This window comes from Nothobranchius furzeri, chromosome 19 (genome assembly GCF_043380555.1).
Source record: "Nothobranchius furzeri strain GRZ-AD chromosome 19, NfurGRZ-RIMD1, whole genome shotgun sequence".
NCBI classification, from domain to species: Eukaryota; Metazoa; Chordata; class Actinopteri; order Cyprinodontiformes; family Nothobranchiidae; genus Nothobranchius; species Nothobranchius furzeri.
Window position 1 is genome coordinate 8,505,262 of NC_091759.1, and position 24,824 is coordinate 8,530,085.

Consider the following 24,824-nt stretch of genomic DNA (forward strand, 5'->3'; position numbering starts at 1 on the left):
CTTGTCTGGATTTTGATTGCAGTGGCAGCCCCAAGGGGGGGCACAGCCACTGCTGGAAATGCCCACCCCCCGGGGGGGAAAAAAAAGCCACCCACCCTCCTTCATAAGTAAACTCGTGTTCAAACAAACCCTACATTCACTTTCTTTTCTTTCAGTTTGATTGGACTGTTGCAACATTTCGATTTTTTTTTAGCCCCTCTAGATTTCCAGGTGTGTTCTGGGGTAGTTCCTCTGTTACATGACCCAGTTTGGTCCGAGCTTCAGCGGTCAGATAGATACTCACATTTAATTCTGAAATATCTACAGGCTGCAAGGAACTCAAAACCATACCCCCCCCCCCCCCCCCACTGCAGTGACAGGTCGTAAGTACGGAAGAGGGACGCTGTAAAGAAACCACTGGACTTCTAAGACTGAAGTCAGATCTCTTTTTCTATCTCTTCCGTTAGTTTGAGATATCTATGTTCTTTTTACCAAACATGAAGCTGTGCACTATGGGTAAACATCTCTGTGTCTTTTATTTACAGAACATTGTTCCAAAAAAACTTGGGGTTTATTAAGATGCAAGCAAACCTAAACCATGCAGAACTATTTGTCAAACCAGACCTGTTGAGACTTCCTGTGAGTCGCAGTCTTACCTCTGACCTAGGAATGACTTTAATGGAACTTTTACTCCTGGGAGTAAATGTCTCGTATTCGTATAGTGCCTTCTTAGGGTTCTACAACCCCTCAAGGTGCTTCACAACACAATCAGTCAGCCACCCATTCACACACGGATGATGAGCCACAGCTGCCCTGGGGCACACGGACAGAGGCGAGGCCTGCTGAACACTGGTGCCATCGGCCCCTCCGACAACCACCAGCAGGCAAGGCGGGTTAAGTGTCTCGCCCAAGGAATATTGAAAACGAACCAACTTTTCCTCAGACTGACAGGCAGCAAATTACTGATGACTTTTTTCCTTGTCTGGGTTTCTTGTATTTCTACAGTAATTATTCTAGATGTTCTAAATGGTGCAAACTTCCACGTAAATGTTTAGATCTGATAAATCTCACCACCAAAAACTGAAAAAATTTGCACGCATGATTCAACTTGTGCAACTCTCAACTGATGCAGCGTTGTGCAGCAGATCAGTCTCATGTTTGATAGAATGGTTCAAAAACATTTTGCACCATTTTTGCACCACATCTATTTTATGTTAGTAACACTTGACAATATTTTTGTAGATGTGCTCATTTATTATACAAAAACATGTTAAAAATGTATAATTCAAAATAAAATCCATTGAACTACATGACATTTAAAAACATTCAAATACCTTAAAATGATAAATGTAAAAAATTCTGACTTATCCACTTTGGTTTCGGAGTCTTCCTATTATTCATGTTCACAGCTCAAACACACAAACAGCCAACAGGCTAAAAAATGACCTAAAATATATAGATTCACTTTGTTTTTATCTTTTCACATCAACTTTTATTTTCTACCACTTTGAACTCCGCAGGGAGGGACTGCATCTAATTTAGCTGAACGTGTTTCCTTGACAGTAAAGATTCATTCATTCATCGTTGTTATGATGTACAAATGAGTTTTAAATATTTAAAGGCTTCTGAATGAATTTAGCACTTTAACACCGTGACTCTGCCAACAGCAGGTGTGACTGCAGCGAGCTGAAGAGCTTTGGACCTAGGACACTTGTTCAGCAACCCGGCATTCCTGATCCTCCTCCCGTACCATCTCAACGACTCCTCTCGCCCTCTCCCTTTCCTCCTGCTCGTGCAGCGAGTTCTGCCCTGTGGTTTTACCATGCTGCTCCTTCAGGTGGCGCCGTAGAGCAGGCTTGTGAGCAAAGCGGGCATGGCAGTAGGCGCAGTGGTGTGGCCGCTCCCCGCTGTGGAGGTTCATGTGGTCTATCAGCGTGGACTTCTGGGTGAAAGTCTTGTAGCAGAGGGGGCACTGGTGGGCCTTGCCAGCCCCTCGGTGCACAGCCATGTGTCTGGTCAGGTTGGTGGCGTGGTGGAAGTGTTTGCCACAGCAGGGGCAGATGTACAGCAGGTGAGTGGAGCGGGAGTGGATGGCCAGGGAGTGAGCCGAGGGGAAAGTCAGGCCACAGTGCTCGCAAATGATGGGGCCGGACGCGCTGGAGGTAGACTCCACCACAGCAACAGACTCATCCTCTCCCTCGTTCCCTCCAACAGCCGTCAAACCTGAACTTCCCTCACCAGCACCGGAATCCTCGAGAGAAAACTGATTCACACCGTTGGCAGTGACGGGCGAGAGCCTCTCACCGTGAGCGTTGCTCAAACTCAAGTCTAACCGGGGAAATTCCGCTGAAACTAAACTTCCTGCGGCCTTCAGCTCCTCCTGGCTGTAGTCCAGACCTAAATTAGCTCCCAGTCCACCAGCTGCAAGGAACCACAAGTCCTGATGGTGAGCTATACTGGGCAGCCTCTTCTCCGGAGACAACGCCCACCGTCTCCTCTTCAAACCCCGACCTCGACCCCTCCCTCTGCCACGACCAATTTTAGGGTCGTACAACCTGCGCCGGATCACACGAAGGCCCTCAGCCGAAAGACCCGCCAAACTAAGATCTTCTGCTGCATTTAAGTCGTATTCCCGCCCATCTGCAGCAATAACAAGTCCACCCGTCTCTGGGAAACAAACGTCCCCAGGGACATCAAAGGAGCCTCCGTTCTCAGCCTCCCGCTCTCGGTTCGCCTGCTCCTCTTCAGAGACGCACATTCTGAATGAGTTGTAGTCTTCCTGCCTGGCCTCCTCCTCCTCATCCGATGCGTTAATCTGCAACATAATAAAGATCTGATCATTATATGTAAAAGCAAGAACAAATGCCCATAAACCAAGTTAATAAAAGATAAACACCAAATTTAACTTAAAAGAGCAAAAACAAAGTACCCTAATAAAATTGTCCTCTAGGACAGGACTGTCATGGTGTTGAGTGCTGTCCTGAGCAGAGGCTTCGCTGTTGTCCCCCACCGAGAGGACAGCAGGGCTGTGCTGCTGCATGGGGGAGAGTCGAGAGGGGGGAGGTGATGCAACAGAATGAACATTCCCGCTGATGACAACCGGTCGCGTCTGACATTCCTCCTCAGCCAGCTGGAGTTTAAAAAAAAAAAGTAGACAAATAGATACAGGAAGTTGAGCTAAAACAGAGTTAAAAAAGAAGAAAATAAACATTAGGAACAGCTGCTGCAACACTGACCTTTGTTGGGCTGAGGTCCTTTAGCTGAACGTACTTCTCCAGCGCCCCTCTGCAGCGCTCCACGATGTGCTCCATTTGAAAGTAGCTAGCAGCAGTTAAATAGTTGACTATCTCCTCTGGATTGAACTGCAGGAAACCAGTGTAGCACGACAGCAGCAAATCACACACCACCGAGGAGCTGTATAGCATCGAGACCTGGATTAAAGAGGAACATAAAAACACATTTTTAATTTGCAAAAGAGAGTTTAACATGTACCTATATGTACCCACGTGGAGCCTGCGTGACGGGTTCAGGAGGAACTGATCCCTCAGGAAGGGCGAACAGGCAGCGAGCACCACCTTATGTCCTTTGAATGTCTGATTGTTGCTGGCCACGATGGTGATGTCACAGAAATGTTGGCGAGACCTGAGTAAGTTCATGTGCTTCAGGGTCACGTCCCCGTGTCCGGGCAACCGGAACAACACCATCTCCATCTTTTCTAAAAGGCGAAACAACAGAAATGTTTCTAGACTCTTGTAACAAACTAGCAAAAATAAACACAAAAGCGCAGTTTTCAAAGGGTGAGGTTAAAGGGGAAAGAGCTTTTCTAAACAAGACTTACAGTAGGTTTTAGTAGGATTTCACATGAAGATCCTAAAAACCACACATCGTTCCTAGTTCAAGAACAAAACATCCGCTTGTCTCGCATCCTGATATCCAACAAAACTTTTGGGGGAATATTTTGTGAGATTAAGAAACAAAAAGAGGACAATTTCTGCAAAATGTCTGAAAACTGGTGTTAAAAACAAACGCTTCACCATAAGGACAAACACGGTGGTGGTAGTGTGATGGTCTGGCACCGCCTCAGGATCTGGATAATTTAAACCCAGGAATTCTGCTCTCTACCAGTAAAGCCATAAAGAACATAGCTGACCATTGACCTGAAACAGGTCGTTCGTGATGGAAAATCCTCCACATGTGGCTGAAATGAAACTATTCTGTAAAGAAGAGGGTCAAAGTTCCTTTAAAGTGATGCAAGAGACTCAGTATACAAATGCTTGACTGCAATGGCAAAGGGTGGGCAGGGGTCAGTTACTTTTCCCATATGAGGACCAGTTTGTTTTGGATCACTTTATTTCTCTTTAACAAATTAGATCAACATTTAAAACTGTTACTCAGCTTATCATTTTCCAACATAAACAATTAAAAGCACTAAGAATATGTATAGAAGAAAAAAACATTTACTGTACTCTAATGTTATAAAGCATAAAAACAACAGGTATCAAGTAGTTATAATTTTTTTAACATAAAACAATAGTTTTCCTTACACAGTGTTAATGCTAATTAAATTTTGAACAGGTGTTTGTGAAACTGTTTATTACACTGCTATTTATCACAAACACTTCCTGACTATAGATACATTTGATACCTACATAAAGAAACTTAAATAGAAATGTTATGGCCATACCAGAGAGCTAGCTAGTGCTGTTTTCATTCAGGAAAAGTAAAGTAACATTACTTCTTTCAGCAACAGATTACTTTATTGTCCAACATATTACAGCTCTGTAATCCAGCGATGATGGTATCTTCTCTCACAGCTGTGACCATAAGTGGAAGGTGAAAAAGTAGCCTCCCTTCCATGACTGGGCGTTTAAAAAGGCCGAAAAAAACACACATGAATGGTTTAACTTGTCATATATTTTATAACCTTTTGTTGACTAGCGTTATTATACTAACTGGCTTAGATAGATGAAAATTTTGAAATCCTTTGTTTTAGCCCAGCTAGCTGAACCAACTGAGCGTTAGCTCCTGTTAGCTACTATAAAACAGATGGCTATATTTATCCACTATTGTATCATCTGGAAACCAGGTGCCGAAACTCCACAATTATCCTCAAACTTCGCCGAAACTCACCTTGGTCGTTCATCTTTTCCCGCGAATTCCGGGTTTATTTCAGCAGCACGGCCGTTAAAATACGCTAACTGACCAACACATTCGACACATTTCTCAGCCACAACCTCGATTTCTGTTTACTTTTGGGCCCTTTTTTTTTAGCAGGAAGTACTTCTCGTGACAACAAACTACAAACCGCTAGCGGTTCGCCACTAAACTGACTTTGAATCGGTTTACGTCTTGGACCCACTCCCTCAGAAAACCGTAAATTTAGAGCACGCCAGCTGATTTCTGATCAGCGATTTAAAATCAATGGACTCCGAAAGGGGCGGAACTCGAATTGTGACGTAGCACGTTCAAAAATGTGCCTTACGTTCATTGGGAAACATGTCGGCATCCCAGACAACGACAAAGGTAGCAAACGTACTGGAACTCAAAGGGCTTGTTATTGAAATATTGCTCATTTATTATCTTGTAGATGCATCGTGTTATTTAGCAAATCTGTGCTAATGATACTGTCATTTGCAACAAGCATACGTTTGTACTTGTCGGGTTTTATACCTTTTTTATTACAAGCTAATGCTAGCCAATGTTAGCCTTTTTAGTGTTATGTTAACTAAATTAACGAGTAGTTATGGTGCTTTTTTATGGTCGTTTGACTTCTTACATAATCTGCAAATTATTTTCTTGAGGTGCAATGTTACTTTAAAAAGCGAATGAAAGTCTATTTTAGGAAGCTAGCTAGCTGTTTTGTTGTATCATTTAAATAATAACTTGGTTTTAAGCTAGTTTATTAATCCTTGTAGTGTATGGACTACTTTTTATGCTAGAACGTTATTTTAAATCATGTAGATTTCCAGAAAGTTTGCTGTAAATTACATCTTGTTAGCTGTTTATAGTTTATTTGTATTTTCAAATCAATAATAATAGTTTATTAAACCTCCTGTGTTATTCATTTGAATGGGCTCTAATTATTAGGCTTAGTTAGAGTTGGATATGTGGCATTTACCTGGAATTAAGATCACAATCAATCAAGAAATCACTTAAATATGAGCTGCCTGACACAGAGAAGTAGACCAAAAGCACCTCAAAAGGTAGACATCATGCCAAGATCCAAAGAAATTCAAGAACAAATGAGAACAAAAGTTATTGAGATCTATCAGTCTGGTAAAGGTTATAAAGCCATTTCTAAAGCTTTGGGACTCCAGCGAACCACAGTGAGAGCCATTATCCACAAATGGCAACAACATGGAACAGTGGTGAACCTAACCAGGAGCGGGCGGCCGACCAAAATTACCCCAAGAGTGCAGAGACAACTCATCCGAGAGGTCACAAAAGACCCGAGGACAACTTCTAATGAACTGCAGGCCTCACTTGCCTCAGTTAAGGTCAGTGTTCACGACTCCACCATAAGAAAGAGACTGGGCAAAAATGGCCTGCATGGCAGATTTCCAAGATGCAAACCACTGTTAAGCAAAAAGAACATTAGGGCTCGTCTCAATTTTGCTAAGAAACATCTCAATGATTGTCAAGACTTTTGGGAAAATACCTCGTGGACTGATGAGACAAAAGTTGAACTTTTTGGAAGGCAAATGTCCCGTTACATCTGGCGTAGAAGTAACAGCATTTCAGACAAAGAACATTATACCAACAGTAAAATATGGCGGTGGTAGTGTGATGGTCTGGGATTGTTTTGCTGCTTCAGGAACTGGAAGGCTTGCTGTGATAAATGGAACCATGAATTCTACTGTCTACCAAAACATCCTGAAGGAGAATGTCCGGCCATCTGTTCGTCAACTAAAGCTGAAGCGATCTTGGGTGCTGCAGCAGGACAATGACCCAAAACACATCAGCAAATCCACCTCTGAATGGCTGAAGAACAACAAAATGAAGACTTTGGAGTGGCCTAGTCAAAGTCATGACCTGAATCCTATTGAGATGCTATGGCATGACCTTAAAAAGGCAGTTCATGCTAGAAAACCCTCAAATAAAGCTGAATTACAACAATTCTGCAAAGATGAGTGGGCCAAAATTCATCCAGAGCGCTGTAAAAGACTCGTAGCAAGTTATCGCAAACGCCTGATTGCTATTGTTATTGCTGCTAAGGGAGGCCCAACCAGTTATTAGGCTCAGGGGGCAATTACTTTTTCACACAGGGCAATGTAGGTTTGGATTTTATTCTCTCCCTTAATAATAAAAAACCATCATTTCAAAACTGCATTTTGTGTTTACTTGTGTTATCTTTGACTAATGGTTAAATGTGTTTGATGATCAGAAACATTTTGTGTGACAAACACGCAAAAGAATAAGAAATCAGGAAGGGGGCAAATAGTTTTTCACACCACTGTATGTTCAAGAATCAACATCTAAACATGGTCTCCTGTAGTAAAGAAGTGGTCAACAAGAATGTATGTGCTTATGAGGCATTCATACTGACAAAAAGACAAATACATAGAAATCCCAGACTGGTTCTTTCTGTTTGACGTGTTTATTTTCTGAAATTGGAGCTTTTTTTTTAACTGTTTTTGTTTATTTTAAAGCCACAAATAGCTTCCAGCAATGCTGATGGGTGGTTTAGTTTCAAGAGCTTTAAATCTACGTAATGCAATTGGAATGTAAAAAAAAAAAAAAAAGCAATTACTGGTGAAAACAAATAAGACGAATAAGGAAGGTGTTTTTCCACTAAATTATTTTAGTCGGCCGAAATAATTGCAGTTTTTAAAGGAATTGTTAGGAAGCAAAATCTGTTTTAGAGGTAGCTCAAAGTTTGACAGGATGAAATACTAGAGATAAATAGTTTTAATCTTTATAAATCGAAGTACACACGTTTTTCTTCACTTCCAGGATTTTCTTGAAGAAGATGAGACAAAAACACTAACCGAGTCAACGGCAGGTTCAGGGGAGGTAAAAGAAGCTGCTGATGAAGGTACAATTTATTTCATTTAATTACAAATGTAATTCATTAATGTGTCTCTTTGTGTTTCACTTCCTGTCACTAAAAATAACTTGTTTTGAATGTTTTTTAGATGATGCTGCCAGCATTACAGATCCAGTGGATGGTGTGTCGTTGGAGTTGATGACCAGTCATCCTGAGAAGGAGACTTCCAGCGCTGCTGAGGATGGAAGTCAGCGCTCTCCTGCTTCCTCCCCACCTAACAAACCTGCTGCAGGTGAAACTCAAAACCAGTCTTTGACTAAGCTCCTGACTTAATCAGGTTCTGAAGAGAATTATTAAAATTTGACTGTTTTTTTAACGTAGTGATCGCTTAGTTTAATCTTTAGTAACATGTTTTTTCATCTTCAGTAACAGTTTGTATCTCTTCTTAACAGGTCACGCAGCAAAGTCCATTTCCTCAATGTCATCTTATCCTTCCACCTCTTCATTTTTTTCCCCTGGTCGGGCAAAGATGAGCGTTTCCGGGCCGTCTTCTTGTAAATCCGTCCTCCCACCTGGCCCTTCCTCCTCTTCCTCTTCTTCATCCTCCTCCTCCTCCTCCTCCTCCTCCTCTTCTTCCTCCTCCTCTTCCTCTTCATCTGGCTCAGCTTCGTTGACACCTTCTGTCTCCCCGAGTCCACACAAGATCCACCGGGCCCGTAAGACCATGAACAGGCCTTCACCCGGCCAAGTAATGACTTCTGTTACACATTTTTATTCCCACAATTGTTTGTTGTTTTACTTTTTCTGAAAGGTTAGCATTTTTTTATTCGACAGGTGAGTTACGCTGAGACTCCTGCTACGTCGGGTTCCTCCACCTGCTTCTCTACTGACTCTGAAACAGGTAAGTTCTAAACTTCGATCATATTTACTCCTCCGATTGTTCTCCAGCACTCGTAATTACAGGTCCTCTTCTACTGTGTGGTTTTTAAATTAATTCAATGTACGCCGATCACTTCAGCTGGTTTTTGGATTGTTCGTACCGACCTGCAGCTTTTGGTTGAATCAGAAAACTAGTTTTCATGCAGAAGTCTCAGTTGGCACCACTCTGCTCAGGTGTTGCATGGCAGAATGAGCCAATCTTTGCCTCCTGATTCGGCTATATCTCTTAAACACATCGTTGCAACACCAACATGTCTTTTAAAACTCAGAAAATGCTCCTGAAATCTTGTTTTCCATGTAAGTTTGACTGTTTAAAAAACTAAAAAGGCTTTTTTTTCTCTTATAACTGTCACGCTTTGTGTTGTTTTTCTGTTTCCACCAGCTGCTAGAAAGAGAAAACTGGGTCATGTATCAGAGAGTAAATCTGAGAAGGGCGACAGCGTTTCAGAAAAAGGCCAAACTGTGGTAAGTTGATGTCTTCGTGTTTGATTTACTGGGGGGGGGCCGTAAGCATTTGAACACCTGAGGAATCGGCAGAATTCTGGCTCAAAGACATTTTACTCTAACTTCAAAGTCCACCTCTACTCCACATATTAATCTAAACTGGCATCACCTGTCTAAGCTTCTTAAGCACATCTGTCCACCTCACAGTCAGTCAGTCAGACTCCCAACTACTAACCATGGGCAAGACCAAAGAGCTGTCAAAAGACACCAGAGACAAAGTTGTGGACCTCCATAAGGCTGGAAAGAGGTACGGGGCAATTGCTGGGCAGGTTGGTGAAAATAGATCAACTGTTGGAGCAATTGTTAGAAAATTCAATTCAAGTTTATTTATACAGCGCCAAATCACAAGAGTTGTCTCAAGGCACTTCACATAATAAAGCATTCCAACACAGGCCAGGGGCCTCATTTATCAAGCTTGCTTACGCACAAAACGGGGTCGGAAAACTGCGTAAGCAACTTTCCACGCAAACTTTGGGATTTATGAAGGAAAACTTAGCGGAAAAATGTGCGCAACTTTAAGTTGACTAAGGACCTGGCTTACGCACATGTTGGACATGGAGAGCACCTGCAGTGCTGCTGCTGAGAAGGATAAAATTATGAAATCCTGCATTATTATCACTTGTACTGCTTCGTTTTCACACAGAACAAGACACCCCACATGCACACACATGCGCGTGCACACACGAGCTCGCGCACACACACACAGCCTGAAGTGCAGAATACGGAATGCAGAATATCAGCAGGGGGACAGATTGAGGCAGAATGTCGTGCGTCTGTGACAGTGTGTGTGTCTCGTCACTGTGATAAGATTGATCATGTGCCCTGGCTACTTGGACAAGAGAGATTACTGTTTGGCTGACTGGTTAGCGCGTGTGACTTTCACTCGGGAGTCGGGATCGACTCCTGTTTGGATCATTTTTTTATATCCGCCACAGGAACTCATCATTAAGCTCCTCGTGATTTTTATCTTGAAAGGCGCTATAGAAATGATATTTTCTCCTTCTTCTTGACGGCTTCAGCAACACTGTGCCACTCCGTGGATTTTCTCTTATTTGTTTTGCAAAAGCACTTCCTTTCATTTCGCCACCTCAACTTCTACTTGTGAAATTGGGCTTCCTTGGTCTGCCTTGATCTACGGTCGCCATGTCATTGGCGGAGCACTGCAACAAGCCGGCTTATGTATATGCATGAGATCCACAAGGCACTTTGCATTGAATATTTATGGCAGTAAGTGGGTGTGATGAGGGCGGGATGTGACCAAAAAGCAGCTGAGAACATTTGTAGATAGTTTCCGATTTATGGAGCAGAGATTGCGTGCAGCTGTGCGTACTCCATGTTTGATAGATCACAAACCTACTTGGTGTAAGTACTTTTTTTTTTTTTTTTTGCTGAGCTTAAGTACGGTTTTAGTAAGGATTCTACTCAATGTTTGATAAATGAGTCCCCAGTTCATTAAGCCAATCAGAAAAAAGTTTCCTATATAAGGAACCCAGCTAATTGCATTGAGTCACTGACGCTACAGCGATCCTCATACTAAGCAAGCATGCAGCGACAGTGGAGAAGAAAACTCCCTTTTAACAGGAAGAAACCTCCAGAGGATCCTGGCTCAGTATAAGCAGCCATCCTCCACGACTCACTGGGGATCAAGAAGATAGAGCAGACACACACACACACACACACACACACACACACACACACACACACACACACCAAGTAATGTTTCCATGGTTACATTGTGATCCTAGTGATTCTATAATTAAACGGGTAAACTAGTAGTAGCACATTCTATGTCAAAGAAAGTAAAATGTTATTATCAGGAGAGGGAGAATGTTTAAGTGGTTAGCAGCAGTGTGCTAGACGATGGCCCCCTCCATGAGGGCACCACAGCTCAGCAGAACATCGATGTAGCTTCTTCTGGGGAGAAAAACACTTAGAGAGAAAATAAAGTTAACAGCTGAAACAGCAGGAAATAATACAGTTAAAGAGCAGATTGTAGAAGAAAGTAGTCGAGTGTGGAAAGTGGTCAGTGTGTCCTCCAGCAGTCTAAGCCTATAGCAGCATAACTACAGAGCTAACTCTGGATAACCTAGCCTTTTACCCCCAAATTCCACTACCTCCGCTCCGCTCCGGTCCGGTCCGCCCCCGCCTTCCGCAGCCGCTCGCTTCCGAACTCAATTTTTACTGGTACCCGCTCTACAACGGCTCCGCTCCGGTGCGGAGACCTGAGGTGGGCAAACAAGCATGCGCAGGATTTTCGAGATCTTGCGATACAGTCCGAGCAATAAACGCGGAAGTTAGATCCAAACACCCGTTGTGTGGGAGAAGCATCAAAATGAACTGTTTAATCTGCCCATCATTTGTGTTGAGAGATCAGCAGTGTTTGGATCAACAAAGTGTGACTACTTTGATAGTAGAAACTGTATTTATGGCTTACTTTTGTGCATTTAAACTTCAGCTGCCACTGATAGTTGTTAAAAGTTGTTAAACCTGTGCATATGAAACAAAAAACGCCTTTTGTTTATCAATTTATTGTGAAAAACGGAAGTTGTGCTCGCTCCTTTTCCTGTTGGGCGTTTGTGATTTCTGTCCATTGACTGCGGAGGTGCTCCGGCGTCCGGCAAAAATAGGATCGATTCTATTTTTGCCGGACGCCGGAACAGAGGGCGCCGCACTGCCGGAGCACGGCCGGAGCACGGCCGCAATAGTGGAATTGCTCTGATTGACTAGAACGGGACCGATTTTGCTCCGGCGTTCTTGTCGGAGCAGAGCGGAGGTAGTGGAATTTGGGGGTTAGATGGAGGCATGTTGGAGGCAGGGCAAGGGAGAGCCGTCTTTACCGACTGTACACTCCACCTCCCTCTACTCCCCCACTTGTCCGGATCTAGGCTAACAAGATCTGCTAACAAGATCTGGACAAGGATCAAGCCTAGAAAAGGGGAGAGGCTGTCAATCTCCTTCGGTCTAGGGCTCCAGGCAATATCTCACCTAGTGGGGTATCACTAATGATGAGAAAGGTGAAGAATCAGCCCAGAACTACACAGGAGGAGCTGCTCAATGATGTGAAGAGAGCTTGGACCATAGGTTCAAAGATCACTGTCTGTAGAATGCTGCACCATCATGGTTTAAGATCATGCATTGCACGGAAGGTACTCAAGTCATCACACGTCCTGGCCTGTCTGAAGTTTGCCAGTGACCACCCGCATGATCCAGAGGGGGCGTGGGAGAAAGTCGTGTGATCAGCTGAGACCGAAGTAGAACTTTTTGTCTTGTTTTTTTTTTTGGAAAAATGTTGAGTTGTATCCCAAGAACACCATCCCTACTGTGAAGCATGGGGGTGGAAAAATCATTATTTGGGGGTTATTTTCTGTAAAGGGGAAAGGACACTGGAATATTAAGGAGTGGACGAATGGGGCCATTTGCCTCCCTCCCTCAGTCAGAGCATTGGTCAAGCCTAATAAGTCTGGTTCTGGAGCGGCCTAGCCAGTCTCCAGACTTAAATCCTGTAGAAAATCTTTGGAGGGAGCTGAAACTTGGCAACAGCCCCAAAACCTGACAACCTGCAAAATTGCAGGGTGCCCAGATACTTATGTTGCTCACTGTAATGGAATTTTCTATCATTTCTGACATTAATCTTGTTTTATTTTGTTTTTCCTTCATTTCTGTAAATCTTAGGAGGAAAAGTTCTTTCAGAAAAAAGTGGAGTCAGTTACAGAAAATAATTCAGTGAAAACCGCTTGGGGGAAATCGGAGAATGACAGAGGCAAAAGATTGAAACTATCCTGTCCGTCCACGCGGGATTCTGACCAGGTGTGAGACTTTGATTTGATAAAAATGTATTTTTTGTTGTTCATGATTTTAAAAACTGCTTGTTTTCCTGTATTAAAATGCAAACGTCATGATTTGGTTGCTGTTTTCTGTTGTAGCTGGAAAATGAGGGCGGAGACAGGCAGCAAACGACAGACACAGAAGATCATGTGAGTTTTTCTGTTAAGCAAGTAAAAATTTAAAAATTCCCTTAAAGAGCAAGTCACCCCCAAATAAACTTTTTTTTGCTGATAAACTAAATAAACGAGTGTCTAATCGTGCTGCTGACACGTGTCGTCAATAATTTGGCACTTCAGTGCATCTTAGTTAAAATTTAAATATTCTGCCTAAAACTGGCAGTGTTGTGCCGTTGTCAGGTAAAAACTCTGCACTGTATTCTAATTTAAATCTGCCACCGCTATTGGCTAAGAGGTATGCTATGATGTAAACTGGTACATTATGATGTCACAATGCTGTCGCGAGCCTGTGTGTGTGTGTATTTGTTAGTGGCTCCGCCTTCTCGGTCTGCCAGGCAACAGCATGTGTTGCATTTTTCAAACATGAAGTGGGAGTGGAGTTAGACTCTGGTAGGGGGTGACTTGCTCTTTAAATAAAATCCACAGCAGCCAGTCGCCTTCAGAAGTCCCCTAATTAGATAATCGAGTTCACCTGTGTGGGGTTCAGTCTCGTTATAAACACACCTGCTCTGTGAAGGCCTCAGTGGTTTGTTAGAGAACAGTATGGAACAAACGGCACCATGAAGACCAAGGAGCTCAGCAGACAGCTCAGGGACAAAGTTGTAGGTAGGTTTAAAGCAGGGTGGGGTTACAAAAAAATATCCCATGCTTTGAACATCTCAAGGAGCACCGTTCAGGCTATCATCCAAAAATGGAAGAAGTACGCTACCACTGCAAACCTACCGAGATGTGGCCGCCCACCTAAACTGGCAGACCAAGAAAGGAGCGCACTGGTCAGAGAAACCTCCATGAAGCCTGTGGTCGCTCTGGTGGAGCTGCAGAAGTCCACAGCTCAGGTGGGAGAACCTGACCACAGCTACTCCACATATGTGGCCTACAGTGGGTCTAGAAAAGAACCACCCCCTACAGGGTATCTGCAGGTCCTTAAAAAGTCTTAAATGTGCTTTTCCAAATTTAAGGCCTTAAAAATCCTTAAAAATGACAAATAATCCTTAAATAGTTTCCAAAAGTCTTAAATTACCAAAGACCCAATAAACAAGATTGTTTTATTTCTATAAAATTTTCGTGAATTTCTAGTTAGTCTTCAGCTTTTTTTGTGTATGGTATTGGCGTAAGCAGAACCGTACACGTTCGGTTGGTTGTGAAAGGGGGCTATTTTTAGATGAGCACGTTAAGCTAGTGGGAGTTTGCGCCATGGGGAAGTGCAACATTAATGGTAACTGGATGGCTAATCCCACGTTCACTGCGTGGTTAGCACCGGTTCCAGGCAATAGCTGGAAATTATAGCTTAAATTTAATTTTAAAAAATTGCTTAAATTTGGTCCAAGTGGCCTTAAAAAAGGTCTTAAAAAGTCTTAAATTTGGCTCCCTTAAACCTGCAGATACCCTGCCCTAGCTTTACACCCTTGCACAAATCTTTTACCAGCTTTACTTATCCAACGCAACCTAGAACCTTCCTTGAAAAATATCAGTTAGAGGTCAAAAAGAACGTTGGAAAAACAAAACAATGCTGCGATTATTAAAGGGGACTGGGGCTCTCATTGGGGTAGAAGGAGAAATGGATGAGGATGAATACCGTTCATTTCTAGAGGAAAAACCTGCTACCCTCTGCCAGAAAGCCGAAGATTCCCCTTTCAACACGAAAGTGATCCAAAGCACACAGCTGAACTAAATCAGGAAAAGGTGAACATCCTCCCAAACCCCTGCACCAATCTGTGGAGAGGTTTGAAGATTTCAGTCCGCCAACACCAACCATCCAAGCATCCCAACAGACTCGAGGCTGAGCAAAAGGCGCTTCAACAAAATATTTACATGGATGGGGGGGGGGGGGGGGGGGGGGATCCTTTATTTATCATTAGCTCTTACTTTAGATTTTGGGAATTTTCTGATGTGTAATTGTGATGTTCAGTTTGTTACAGGTCGCATTGGATAAGCAAATGTGGTAAAACAGATTTAATTCATGTCATTTAAAGATGTAAAGGAAACAAAATTAGTCCTCCAAAGGGGCTGATTCTGTTCTTCACCCACCGTGTGAAAGAGTGGAAAGATTAAAGCCGTTGTTGGCAAAAATGTAAAAAAAATTCCCGTTTGCCAGGATTTGTTTTGGGAAGTAATTCCCAAATCTGGAGTTGGGACCTCACTGAGAATCACCAGGAGCTTCACCGGGAGATAACTTCCAGAAATCAAAGTTAAATTGAAAAACATTTGTTGAAGCTATACTTGGAAAAACTCAACTAAATAGTCAGATTCAGTTTTTTTTTTTATATAAAATGTTGAGTATGTCGGTAAGATTCTACTTTGTGTTGGTCTATTGCAGAAAACATCAATAAAAAACGTAGTTTGTGGCTAGAAGGTGTCAAAACGTGTTCAGTTTCTTTGCAATAAATCCTAGTTTCAGGCATAAATACAAAGTTTCTGCTTTGCAGAGTTTGGAGTCTGAAACGCTGAGAATCATCCGGAGTAGGAACGAGACGGAAGAATCTTCTTGGCTGCTATCGGATCAAGACCGAGACGGAAACTCTGCTGATTTAGTGGAAATAGAAGAAGGCAAGTGATCGACGTTACATTTAGTCCTTTTAAAAAAAGATTTCATTTTATTATAACGAAAATTTGGCCGTCACATCTGGATCTACATGTGTTTAACTGGTGTGTGTGAGACGTCATCGTAGTGCTCTTCATGTCTGTAAACTCTGATAAATGACCTGTAGGGTTAGAGGCGACACATTTTTTTTACAGTAAAGTCCTTAAGTATGTTTCAGAAATAGAATCTATTATCCAGACAGAGTTGTAAGAAAATGACTACTGCCTACATTTTAGGCCTTTATGATGTTCCACCCATTCAGCTGGTAACACCTTAAAACCGTTGAGGCGCTTGCACAGATTATGTTGCATCTGCAGCTTTCCTCGCCAGTTTTATAATTTAGTTCCTCCTCAGCAGAAAGGTCTGGAGAGTACACGGAGGTTCCTTTGGGTGCTTTGGACATTGCTGCAGCTGACAGTCTGACTCTTTCTCCTACCGGTAACTAAGTCTCATCTCGTTGTTCCTTTTAAGAAAAGTGGTAAATGGCCTATATTTGTATAGCAGGGTATCCGCGGGTCCTTAAAAAGTCTTAAATTTGCTTTTCCAAATTTAAGGCCTTGAAAATCCTTAAAAATGACAAATAATACTTAAATCCAGTTTCCAAAGGTCTTAAATTACCAAAGACCCAATAAACAAGATTATTTTATTTCTATAAAAATTTTCGTGAATTCCTAGTTGGTGTTCAGCATTTTTTGTGTACGATGTTGGCGTAAGCGGAACCGTACACATTCAGTTGGTTGTGAAAGGGGGCTATTTTTAGATGAGCACATTAGCTGGTTAAGCTAGTGGGAGCTTGCGCCATGGGAAGTGCAAGTTTAATGGTAACTGGATGGTTAATCCCACGTTCACAACCGGTTCCAGGCAATAGTTGGAAATTATAGCTTAAATTTAATTTTGAAAATAGCTTAAATTTGGTCAAAGTGGTCTTAAAAAAGGTCTTAAAAGTCTTAAATTTGGCTCCCTTAAACCTGCAGATATCCTGTATAGCACCTTCTTAGGGTTCTACAACCCCCCCCCAAGGCACTTCACAACACAGTCATTCACCCATTCACACGCACTTTCACACACTGGTGGGATGAGCTACAATGTAGCTACAGCTGCCCCGATAGAGGCAAGGCTGCTGAGCACTGGCACCAGCGGTCCCTCCGACCACCACCAGCAGGCAAGAAAAGATGCTTCAGTGTGATTAAGCTGTTTGAAGCTAACGTCCGTCGCCTTCCTGTCCAGCAGAGGGAAGCGATGCCGGCGACCTGGAGCGTCTGGAGGAGCTCCCCTTGTGCAGCTGCAGGATGGAGGCTCCCCGTGTGGACAGCACCAGCCAGCGGGGCAGCAGACAGTGCATGGCCACAGAGAGCATCAACGGAGAGGTTGGTCTGTGTTTACCCGTTTGCGTTAACTAGCAGCTCCCTGGATGTCCAGTCCTCCGTGTGAGGGTGTAAAGGCAAAACCAGTGAGAATCTGCCTAAAATTCCAGATAAACTGCTACCTGTGCTACAATCGTAGAGAAGCTAGAAGTCTCAGATTTTGTCTAAAGGGTTTAAAACGTATTCATATTTCTGCTTGTTAGCTGCAAGCGTGCACCAGCTGGACCATTAAATGGGAAACCATGAGGCCGTCCAGTCGGGTCCCACTCATGGTGCTCTGTGATGTCCATCGCTCTCACATGGTCAAACACCACTGCTGCCCCGGCTGTGGATACTTCTGCATCGCTGTCAGTGTTCTCGCTTGATGTTTGCTCTCTTTCTATTTCTCCAAGTTTTCTCTTTCATATGTTACTTCCTTTTTGTTTTCAGGGCACTTTTCTGGAATGCTGCCCAGACCAGCGCATCGCTCACCGTTTCCACCGCGGCTGCGTGACGGTGCTGAGCGGTGGGCGCAGCAGAGCGAATGGCGGCGGCATGCTTTTCTGTCCTCACTGTGGCGAAGATGCCTCTGAGGCGCAGGAGATCACCATCCCCTCCTCGGCTTCCGCGACCACCGTCGTCACCATGTCGGCCTCCTCCACCACGACTCCCTCTCTTCCTCCGTCGGTCCCGATGGCTCCCTCTCTCTCTGCCTCAACAGGAGGAGCGAAGGATGGAAAGATCCCTGAACGACCTATTAGGTAAGATCAGATCATTGGACGGTTGTTCATTTAGCAAAACTCACATTTTGATTCCATTTGTGCTGCCATGCGGGTCTATTGACTTAAACACTCCAAACATGAAAAAAACATCCATCAGTTTTCTGTCCGCGTTTGGTTTAAGGAGGTTTGTGCCGAAACTAGGGTTGTCACGATACTAAAATTTCAAACTCGATTCGATACTGGGGGGGGGGGGGGGGGGGGGACTCGATACTCGATACACAGTAGGACAAAGGTACATCTACCGGTAATCTTAATAAAAACAGATTGGCGCACGGCAGTGACGTCATTAAAAGCGCCGGTTAGATTAGCCGCGGCTAGTCTGTTCACGCCTAGAAATCCCAGACCCGCTCCAAACGAACAGGGGAATCACGTTAATTATTCCTAAAAAAAACTTTCGACATTGAGATGTTTTGGTGCAGATAATGTCTCATTTCGAGGCTACACCATGGGTGCCCGTCCGCACCCGTTATATGGATATACGCTGATGGCGATTCGCCGATGGATCTAAATACCCCGGGGAATCCAAGTAGCACCAAAGTTGTCAGCGTGAGTAAACAAACGTACTGCATGCTAGAAATGAAGTCCGGGTTGCAATAAACGGGAGTTTCCTTTAAGCACATAAGCGTGAATATACAACTACGTGTCGGACTTGGTATGCTAATGAAGTTGGGCTGTGAAACGCCTCCCAAATTCGCTGTTTATGTTTTTGTTTATTTATTTGGCAGACAAAACTTGGATCGGAGACAACTCGCGTTGGAAATTGCAATGTAGCCATGCGGCGTCTTCTTCTTCTGTTTGTCTGGGAGGCGGAGGCTGCTTTACGGCATCTGGCTGTCGTGCGTGTCGGTGTACTTGAAGAAGGCTGTGTATAATAGTCCATAATATCGATACCACAGGGATGGAATATCTAATTTAGATACCACTTTTAGCATCGATTTATATCTAGGTATCAATTTTTTTGACAACACTAGCCGAAAGCGAGCAGTTTCAAAAAGCCCCCATTTGTGATGTCACGAATAACGTAGAACAGAACCACCTCTCACCTCCCCAGGCTGGAGGAGCGGCTCTACTCTGAGCCCCCCGCAGATATCAAAGCTCCTCACCTCATTGCAGCCAATCAGTGAAGGGGTGGGCGTGGCCAGCTCCACATTGTGCCACATGGTCTTTTTAAAGGATTTTACATAAATTGTGTAAATCTTTTTTGCCTTTTCAGTGCTCGTATGCGCAGCCACGGCTTGGTGACCCCAGCAGTGGAGCAGCAACAGCCTCCGCAGACTGTAGCCTCAGCAGCAACCGTAGCTGCTGTCCCTCCAGCTGAGGAGGGTGTGGACAGCGTGGGACCATCGGTCTGCATGCCTAACGGGAAACCAGTCAACCCAAGTGCACTTCCACCTGGGCCCAGCAGGGCGGCGCTGCAGAAAGCAATTCTCACACAAGACACAGAGAGGTCAGAGTTCGATTTACAACTCGTTTCGGCGCAGAACAGCTTTATATTTTCTGTTCAGATGTTGTGACTTGTAAAAACGTCAGTAAAAGTAGAACTTCCTGATTGTGTCACTTTGAATTCACCAGGAGGAAGAAACTGCGGTTCCACCCTCGCCAGCTTTATCCTGCTGCCAAGCAAGGAGAGGTTCAGCGGGTGCTGCTGATGCTGCGTGAGTGGCAGGAAGGAGACCTAAAAATCATATATTCAAGATGTCCCACAGAGCTGTAGAGTGTGTATGTGTGTGTGTGTTCCAGTGGAGGGCATTGATCCGACATACCAACCCGAGTCTCAGAACCGACGCTCTGCTCTTCACGCCGCAGCTCAGAGAGGGCTGCTGGAGGTCTGCTACATGCTGGTTCAGGTAAAATGGATCAACTAACCACGTCTGCGTCTTTACACGCTGGGTGTACATCGTTGACCCTCATTCACCTCGACAGGCCGGCGCTAATGTGGACGCTAAGGACAAAGACATGAGGACTCCTCTGTTGGAAGCCGTCATCAATAATCACATAGATGTGGCTCGTTACCTGATCCAGAACGGTGCCTGCGTTTATCACATTGTGAGTTTGCGTTAAAACTAAATGTAAAACATCAATATGTTTGTTTTCTGTGGGACTTTAGTGTTTGTTTCCCTCAGGAGGACGACGGCTACACTGGCCTCCACCACGCAGCCAAGCTGGGGAACCTGGAAATCGTTAACATGCTTCTGGAGACCGGGCAAGTGGATGTGAACGCACAGGTGAGACAAAGTTCCAGGCGCTTCTTCTCCTTGCTTCTGGTGTTGACTTGGAGAAGATCAAGTGAGAAATACAGTGGGGCAAAAAGGTATTTAGTCAGCCACCGATTGTGCAAGTTCTCCCACTTAAATGATGACAGAGGTCAGTAATTTTCATCATAGGTACACTTCAACTGTGAGAGACAGAATGTGAAAAAAAATCCATGAATTCACATGGCAGGATTTTTAAAGAATTTATTTGTAAATCAGGGTGGAAAATAAGTATTTGGTCAATAACAAAAATTCAACTCAATACTTTGTAACATAACCTTTGTTGGCAATAACAGAGGTCAAACGATTACTATAGGTCTTTACCAGGTTTGCACACACAGTAGCTGGTATTTTGGCCCATTCCTCCATGCAGATCTTCTCGAGAGCAGTGATGTTTTGGGGCTGTCGCCGAGCAACATGGACTTTCAACTCCCTCCACAGATTTTCTATGGGGTTGAGGTCTGGAGACTGGCTAGGCCACTCCAGGACTTTCAAATGCTTCTTACGGAGCCACTCCTTTGTTGCCCGGGCGGTGTGTTTGGGATCATTGTCGTGTTGGAAGACCCAGCCACGTTTCATCTTCAAAGCTCTCACTGATGGAAGGAGGTTTTGGCTCAGAATCTCACGATACATGGCCCCATTCATTCTGTCCTTAACACGGATCAGTCGTCCTGTCCCCTTAGCAGAAAAACAGCCCCAAAGCATGATGTTTCCACCCCCATGCTTCACAGTAGGTATGGTGTTCTTGGGATGCAACTCAGTATTCTTCTTCCTCCAAACACGACGAGTTGAGTTTATACCAAAAAGTTCTACTTTGGTTTCATCTGACCACATGACATTCTCCCAATCCTCTGCTGTATCATCCATGTGCTCTCTGGCAGACTTCAGACGGGCCTGGACATGCACTGGCTTCAGCAGCGGAACACGTCTGGCACTGCAGGATTTGATTCCCTGCCGTTGTAGTGTGTTACTGATGGTGACCTTTGTTACTGTGGTCCCAGCTCTCTGCAGGTCATTCACCAGGTCCCCCCGTGTGGTTCTGGGATTCTTGCTCACCGTTCTCATGATCATTTTAACCCCACGGGATGAGATCTTGCGTGGAGCCCCAGATCGAGGGAGATTATCAGTGGTCTTGTATGTCTTCCATTTTCTGATAATTGCTCCCACAGTAGATTTTTTCACACCAAGCTGCTTGCCTATTGTAGATTCACTCTTCCCAGTCTGGTGCAGGTCTACAATTCTTTTCCTGGTGTCCTTCGAAAGCTCTTTGGTCTTGGCCATAGTGGAGTTTGGAGTCTAACTGTTTGAGGCTGTGGACAGGTGTCTTTTATACAGATATTGAGTTCAAACAGGTGCCATTAATACAGGTGACGAGTGGAGGACAGAAAAGCTTCTTAAAGAAGACGTTACAGGTCTGTGAGAGCCAGAGATTTTCCTTGTTTGAGGTGACCAAATACTTATTTTCCACCCTGATTTACAAATAAATTCTTTAAAAATCCTGCCATGTGAATTCATGGATTTTTTTTCACATTCTGTCTCTCACAGTTGAAGTGTACCTATGATGTAAATTACAGACCTCTGTCATCATTTTAAGTGGGAGAACTTGCACAATCGGTGGCTGACTAAATACTTTTTTGCCCCACTGTATAAGCTGACATGAAATCCACTGATAATCAGAGCTGACAAACATTTGCTGTTGTAGGACACCGGTGGCTGGACGCCAATCATCTGGGCAGCAGAGCACAAACATGTTAAGGTGATCAAATCGCTGCTGAACCGAGGAGCTGATGTCACCATCAAAGATAAGGCAAGTGTAGTGGTTTAAAAACCTGCAAACGAAGCCAAGAGAACCAAAATTTCTTCTCATTTTCTTGTACTTTCACACATTTGGCATCATTCAGGGTCGTAAATTAACCAGAATAAAAGAAGCAAACAGTGATGGTTGGGGAGCAGAATAACAAACTAGAGCAGTTTTATGTTGGATTTATAAAACCATGACAGAATTTAATCAGCAAAGTAAGGGAAGGTTTTTATTGCAACATATTTATGAAGTGCTTTACGATAAATCAATCAATCAATAAATAAATGATAGAAGCACAATCCCAATGTTGGAATAAAAGCCAAACATAGAAAAGCATTACAATAATGTTTCAGTGAATCCGACTTCCTGCAGGAGCTGAACGTTTGTCTCCACTGGGCGGCGTACGCTGGGAACGTAGACATAGCAGAGCTGGTGCTGAACGCCGGCTGTTCGCTCTCCTCGGTTAACGTGCACGGAGACACGCCGCTGCACATCGCCGCCAGAGAAGGGTTCCTAGAATGTGTCACGTGAGTTCATTACAAAAGTTGGAATGCACTTTACCGCCCTGATGATCATGAAGGTTTCGTTTCTACAGATTGTTTCTGTCCAGAGGAGCAGACATTGACGTTGTGAACAGAGAAGGAGACACACCGCTCACCCTGGCGAAGGTCGACACGCCGGTGTGGGTTTCGCTTCAGATCAACAGGAAGCTGCGACGAGGAATAACCAACCGACCGATTCGGACAGAAAGGATCATCTGCAGGTAGGTGGAACGATTCCGTTTCCTCCGCCAGGTTTGATCTGTTTTTACTCGACTACACATGGTGGTTTGTGCTTCAGCGATGTCGCCCAGGGCTACGAGAACATCCCCATTCCCTGTGTGAACGCCGTAGACGATGAAGGCTGTCCTTCAGATTACAAATACGTCTCAGAGAACTGTGAGACTTCAGCCATGAACATCGACCGTAACTTCACACACTTACAGGTAACATCGTATTTAAATGAGTGTTTATTTCTGTTTTAGCTGCTTTTATTTTGAAACCTGGAGCATCCTTTTCCTGTTTCTCTCTTTAGCACTGTAACTGCACTGACGACTGCTCGTCTAGTAACTGTCTCTGTGGACAGCTGAGCATCCGCTGCTGGTACGACAAGGTAACATCCTAAAGAGCCCTACAAATGAAAAAAAAAAAAGATTCTTATTTAACGATAAACACATTTTTAGGGAACAATCATTTAGAAGCAAACACCCAATTTCAAATATGGTGCGTATTTTTTGATCTATCAGTCATTTTAAGAAATTTTTTTTTCCTGTTTGCAGGACCAACGGCTCCTTCAGGAGTTCAACAAAATCGAACCCCCCCTCATCTTTGAATGCAACATGGCGTGTTCTTGTTATCGAACATGCAAGAACAGGGTGGTCCAAGCTGGCATCAAGTAAGTCTCGCTTATCTGACTGGACGGAACCGTCCTGCAGTACAAAATACAAAATACTTATTATCATTTTTAACACAAAGTCTCCACTTGAGCCGTGTTTTGGTGTCCTCACCTGACTCATTGTTGACTTTCTCCTGCTTAGGGTTCGCCTGCAGCTCTACAGGACAGAGAAGATGGGGTGGGGAGTTCGAGCCATGCAGGATATTCCTCAGGGAAGCTTCATCTGCGAGTATGAATGTGTTATTATATCCTACATGCCTTTTTTATTGGGTAGGAAATACTGAAAATCAAAGTTCTTTCCATGCAGATATGTTGGGGAGCTGATCTCTGATGCTGAAGCTGACGTTAGAGAAGATGACTCGTACCTGTTTGACCTGGACAACAAGGTCAGTGTTTAACAAATGAATAAATAAATGATGCACAATGTTAGATTTGTAAGCTTGATTTTAAAAACATGGAGCAGTGCAATGAATCTGTTTCCTGTCAAGGATGGGGAAGTGTACTGCATCGACGCTCGTTACTACGGCAACATCAGCCGCTTCATCAACCACCTGTGTGACCCAAACCTCATCCCAGTCCGAGTATTCATGCTGCACCAGGACCTGCGGTTCCCCCGCATCGCCTTCTTCAGCTCCAGGGACATCCTGAGTGGACAAGAGCTAGGGTGACACTTTCGTATTTCTGTTTCGGTTAGCTTGATTTGGACGACCCAGAACAAAGTTTAACCTCCAGATTCTTGTCTTCAGGTTTGATTACGGAGACCGCTTTTGGGACATTAAAAGCAAGTATTTCACTTGTCAGTGCGGATCAGAGAAATGTAAGCACTCGGCCGAGGCCATCGCCTTGGAGCAGAGCAGGCTGGCCCGGATGGAGGCCTGCTCCGACTCGGGAGCGGACTGTGGGGTGACCGTGCTGGGAAACTCCTAAAACACCTACCCATGGGGCCTTAGGAAGAAGACGCACACATGAAAATGTTGGAAGGGAGTTTGTTTATTCTGTTTGCCATTTATGGTGCTGTTTTGGTTGTCTTTGTTTATTTCTAAAACCTGCCACTTTATCATTTTCACTCTATTAGAAGTTACAACTTTTACATTTACTTGTCCTGATGTGTTTGCAAGAGGTCACATGGTTTCTGTGTGTTGACTAATTTTACTGGTGTCTCTTAATATGCTGTGCTCCATATCAAACATGTAAACATTTTAATGTTTTTTTCTGTTGTGC

The 24,824-nt window shown here is 43.9% G+C and overlaps 2 protein-coding genes across 2 annotated transcripts; one reads left to right on the plus strand and one right to left on the minus strand.

The window, feature by feature from the left end:
• Positions 1-1,212: 1,212 nt before the first annotated feature.
• Positions 1,213-5,332, minus strand: LOC107394510 (zinc finger and BTB domain-containing protein 12). Its single transcript, XM_015973479.3, has 5 exons — positions 5,110-5,332; positions 3,486-3,694; positions 3,216-3,410; positions 2,909-3,109; positions 1,213-2,794 (listed from the first exon to the last, which is right to left on the minus strand). Exons 1-5 carry the CDS (start codon positions 5,120-5,122, stop codon positions 1,682-1,684), a joined length of 1,731 nt encoding a protein of 576 aa, XP_015828965.1. The 5' UTR covers positions 5,123-5,332; the 3' UTR covers positions 1,213-1,681.
• A 71-nt stretch (positions 5,333-5,403) lies between these two features.
• On the plus strand, positions 5,404-24,719 carry ehmt2 (euchromatic histone-lysine N-methyltransferase 2). Its single transcript, XM_015973468.3, has 28 exons — positions 5,404-5,502; positions 7,933-8,014; positions 8,115-8,258; positions 8,419-8,714; positions 8,801-8,867; positions 9,288-9,370; positions 13,082-13,216; positions 13,333-13,383; positions 15,837-15,957; positions 16,349-16,429; positions 17,219-17,358; positions 17,559-17,702; positions 17,785-18,095; positions 19,330-19,563; positions 19,689-19,771; positions 19,857-19,963; positions 20,040-20,162; positions 20,240-20,341; positions 22,071-22,175; positions 22,542-22,696; positions 22,765-22,932; positions 23,010-23,154; positions 23,244-23,321; positions 23,488-23,603; positions 23,746-23,832; positions 23,911-23,989; positions 24,092-24,267; positions 24,350-24,719. The coding sequence occupies exons 1-28, from the start codon at positions 5,476-5,478 to the stop codon at positions 24,528-24,530; spliced, it is 3,621 nt and encodes a 1,206-aa protein (XP_015828954.3). The 5' UTR covers positions 5,404-5,475; the 3' UTR covers positions 24,531-24,719.
• The last annotated feature ends 105 nt before the right edge of the window (positions 24,720-24,824 follow it).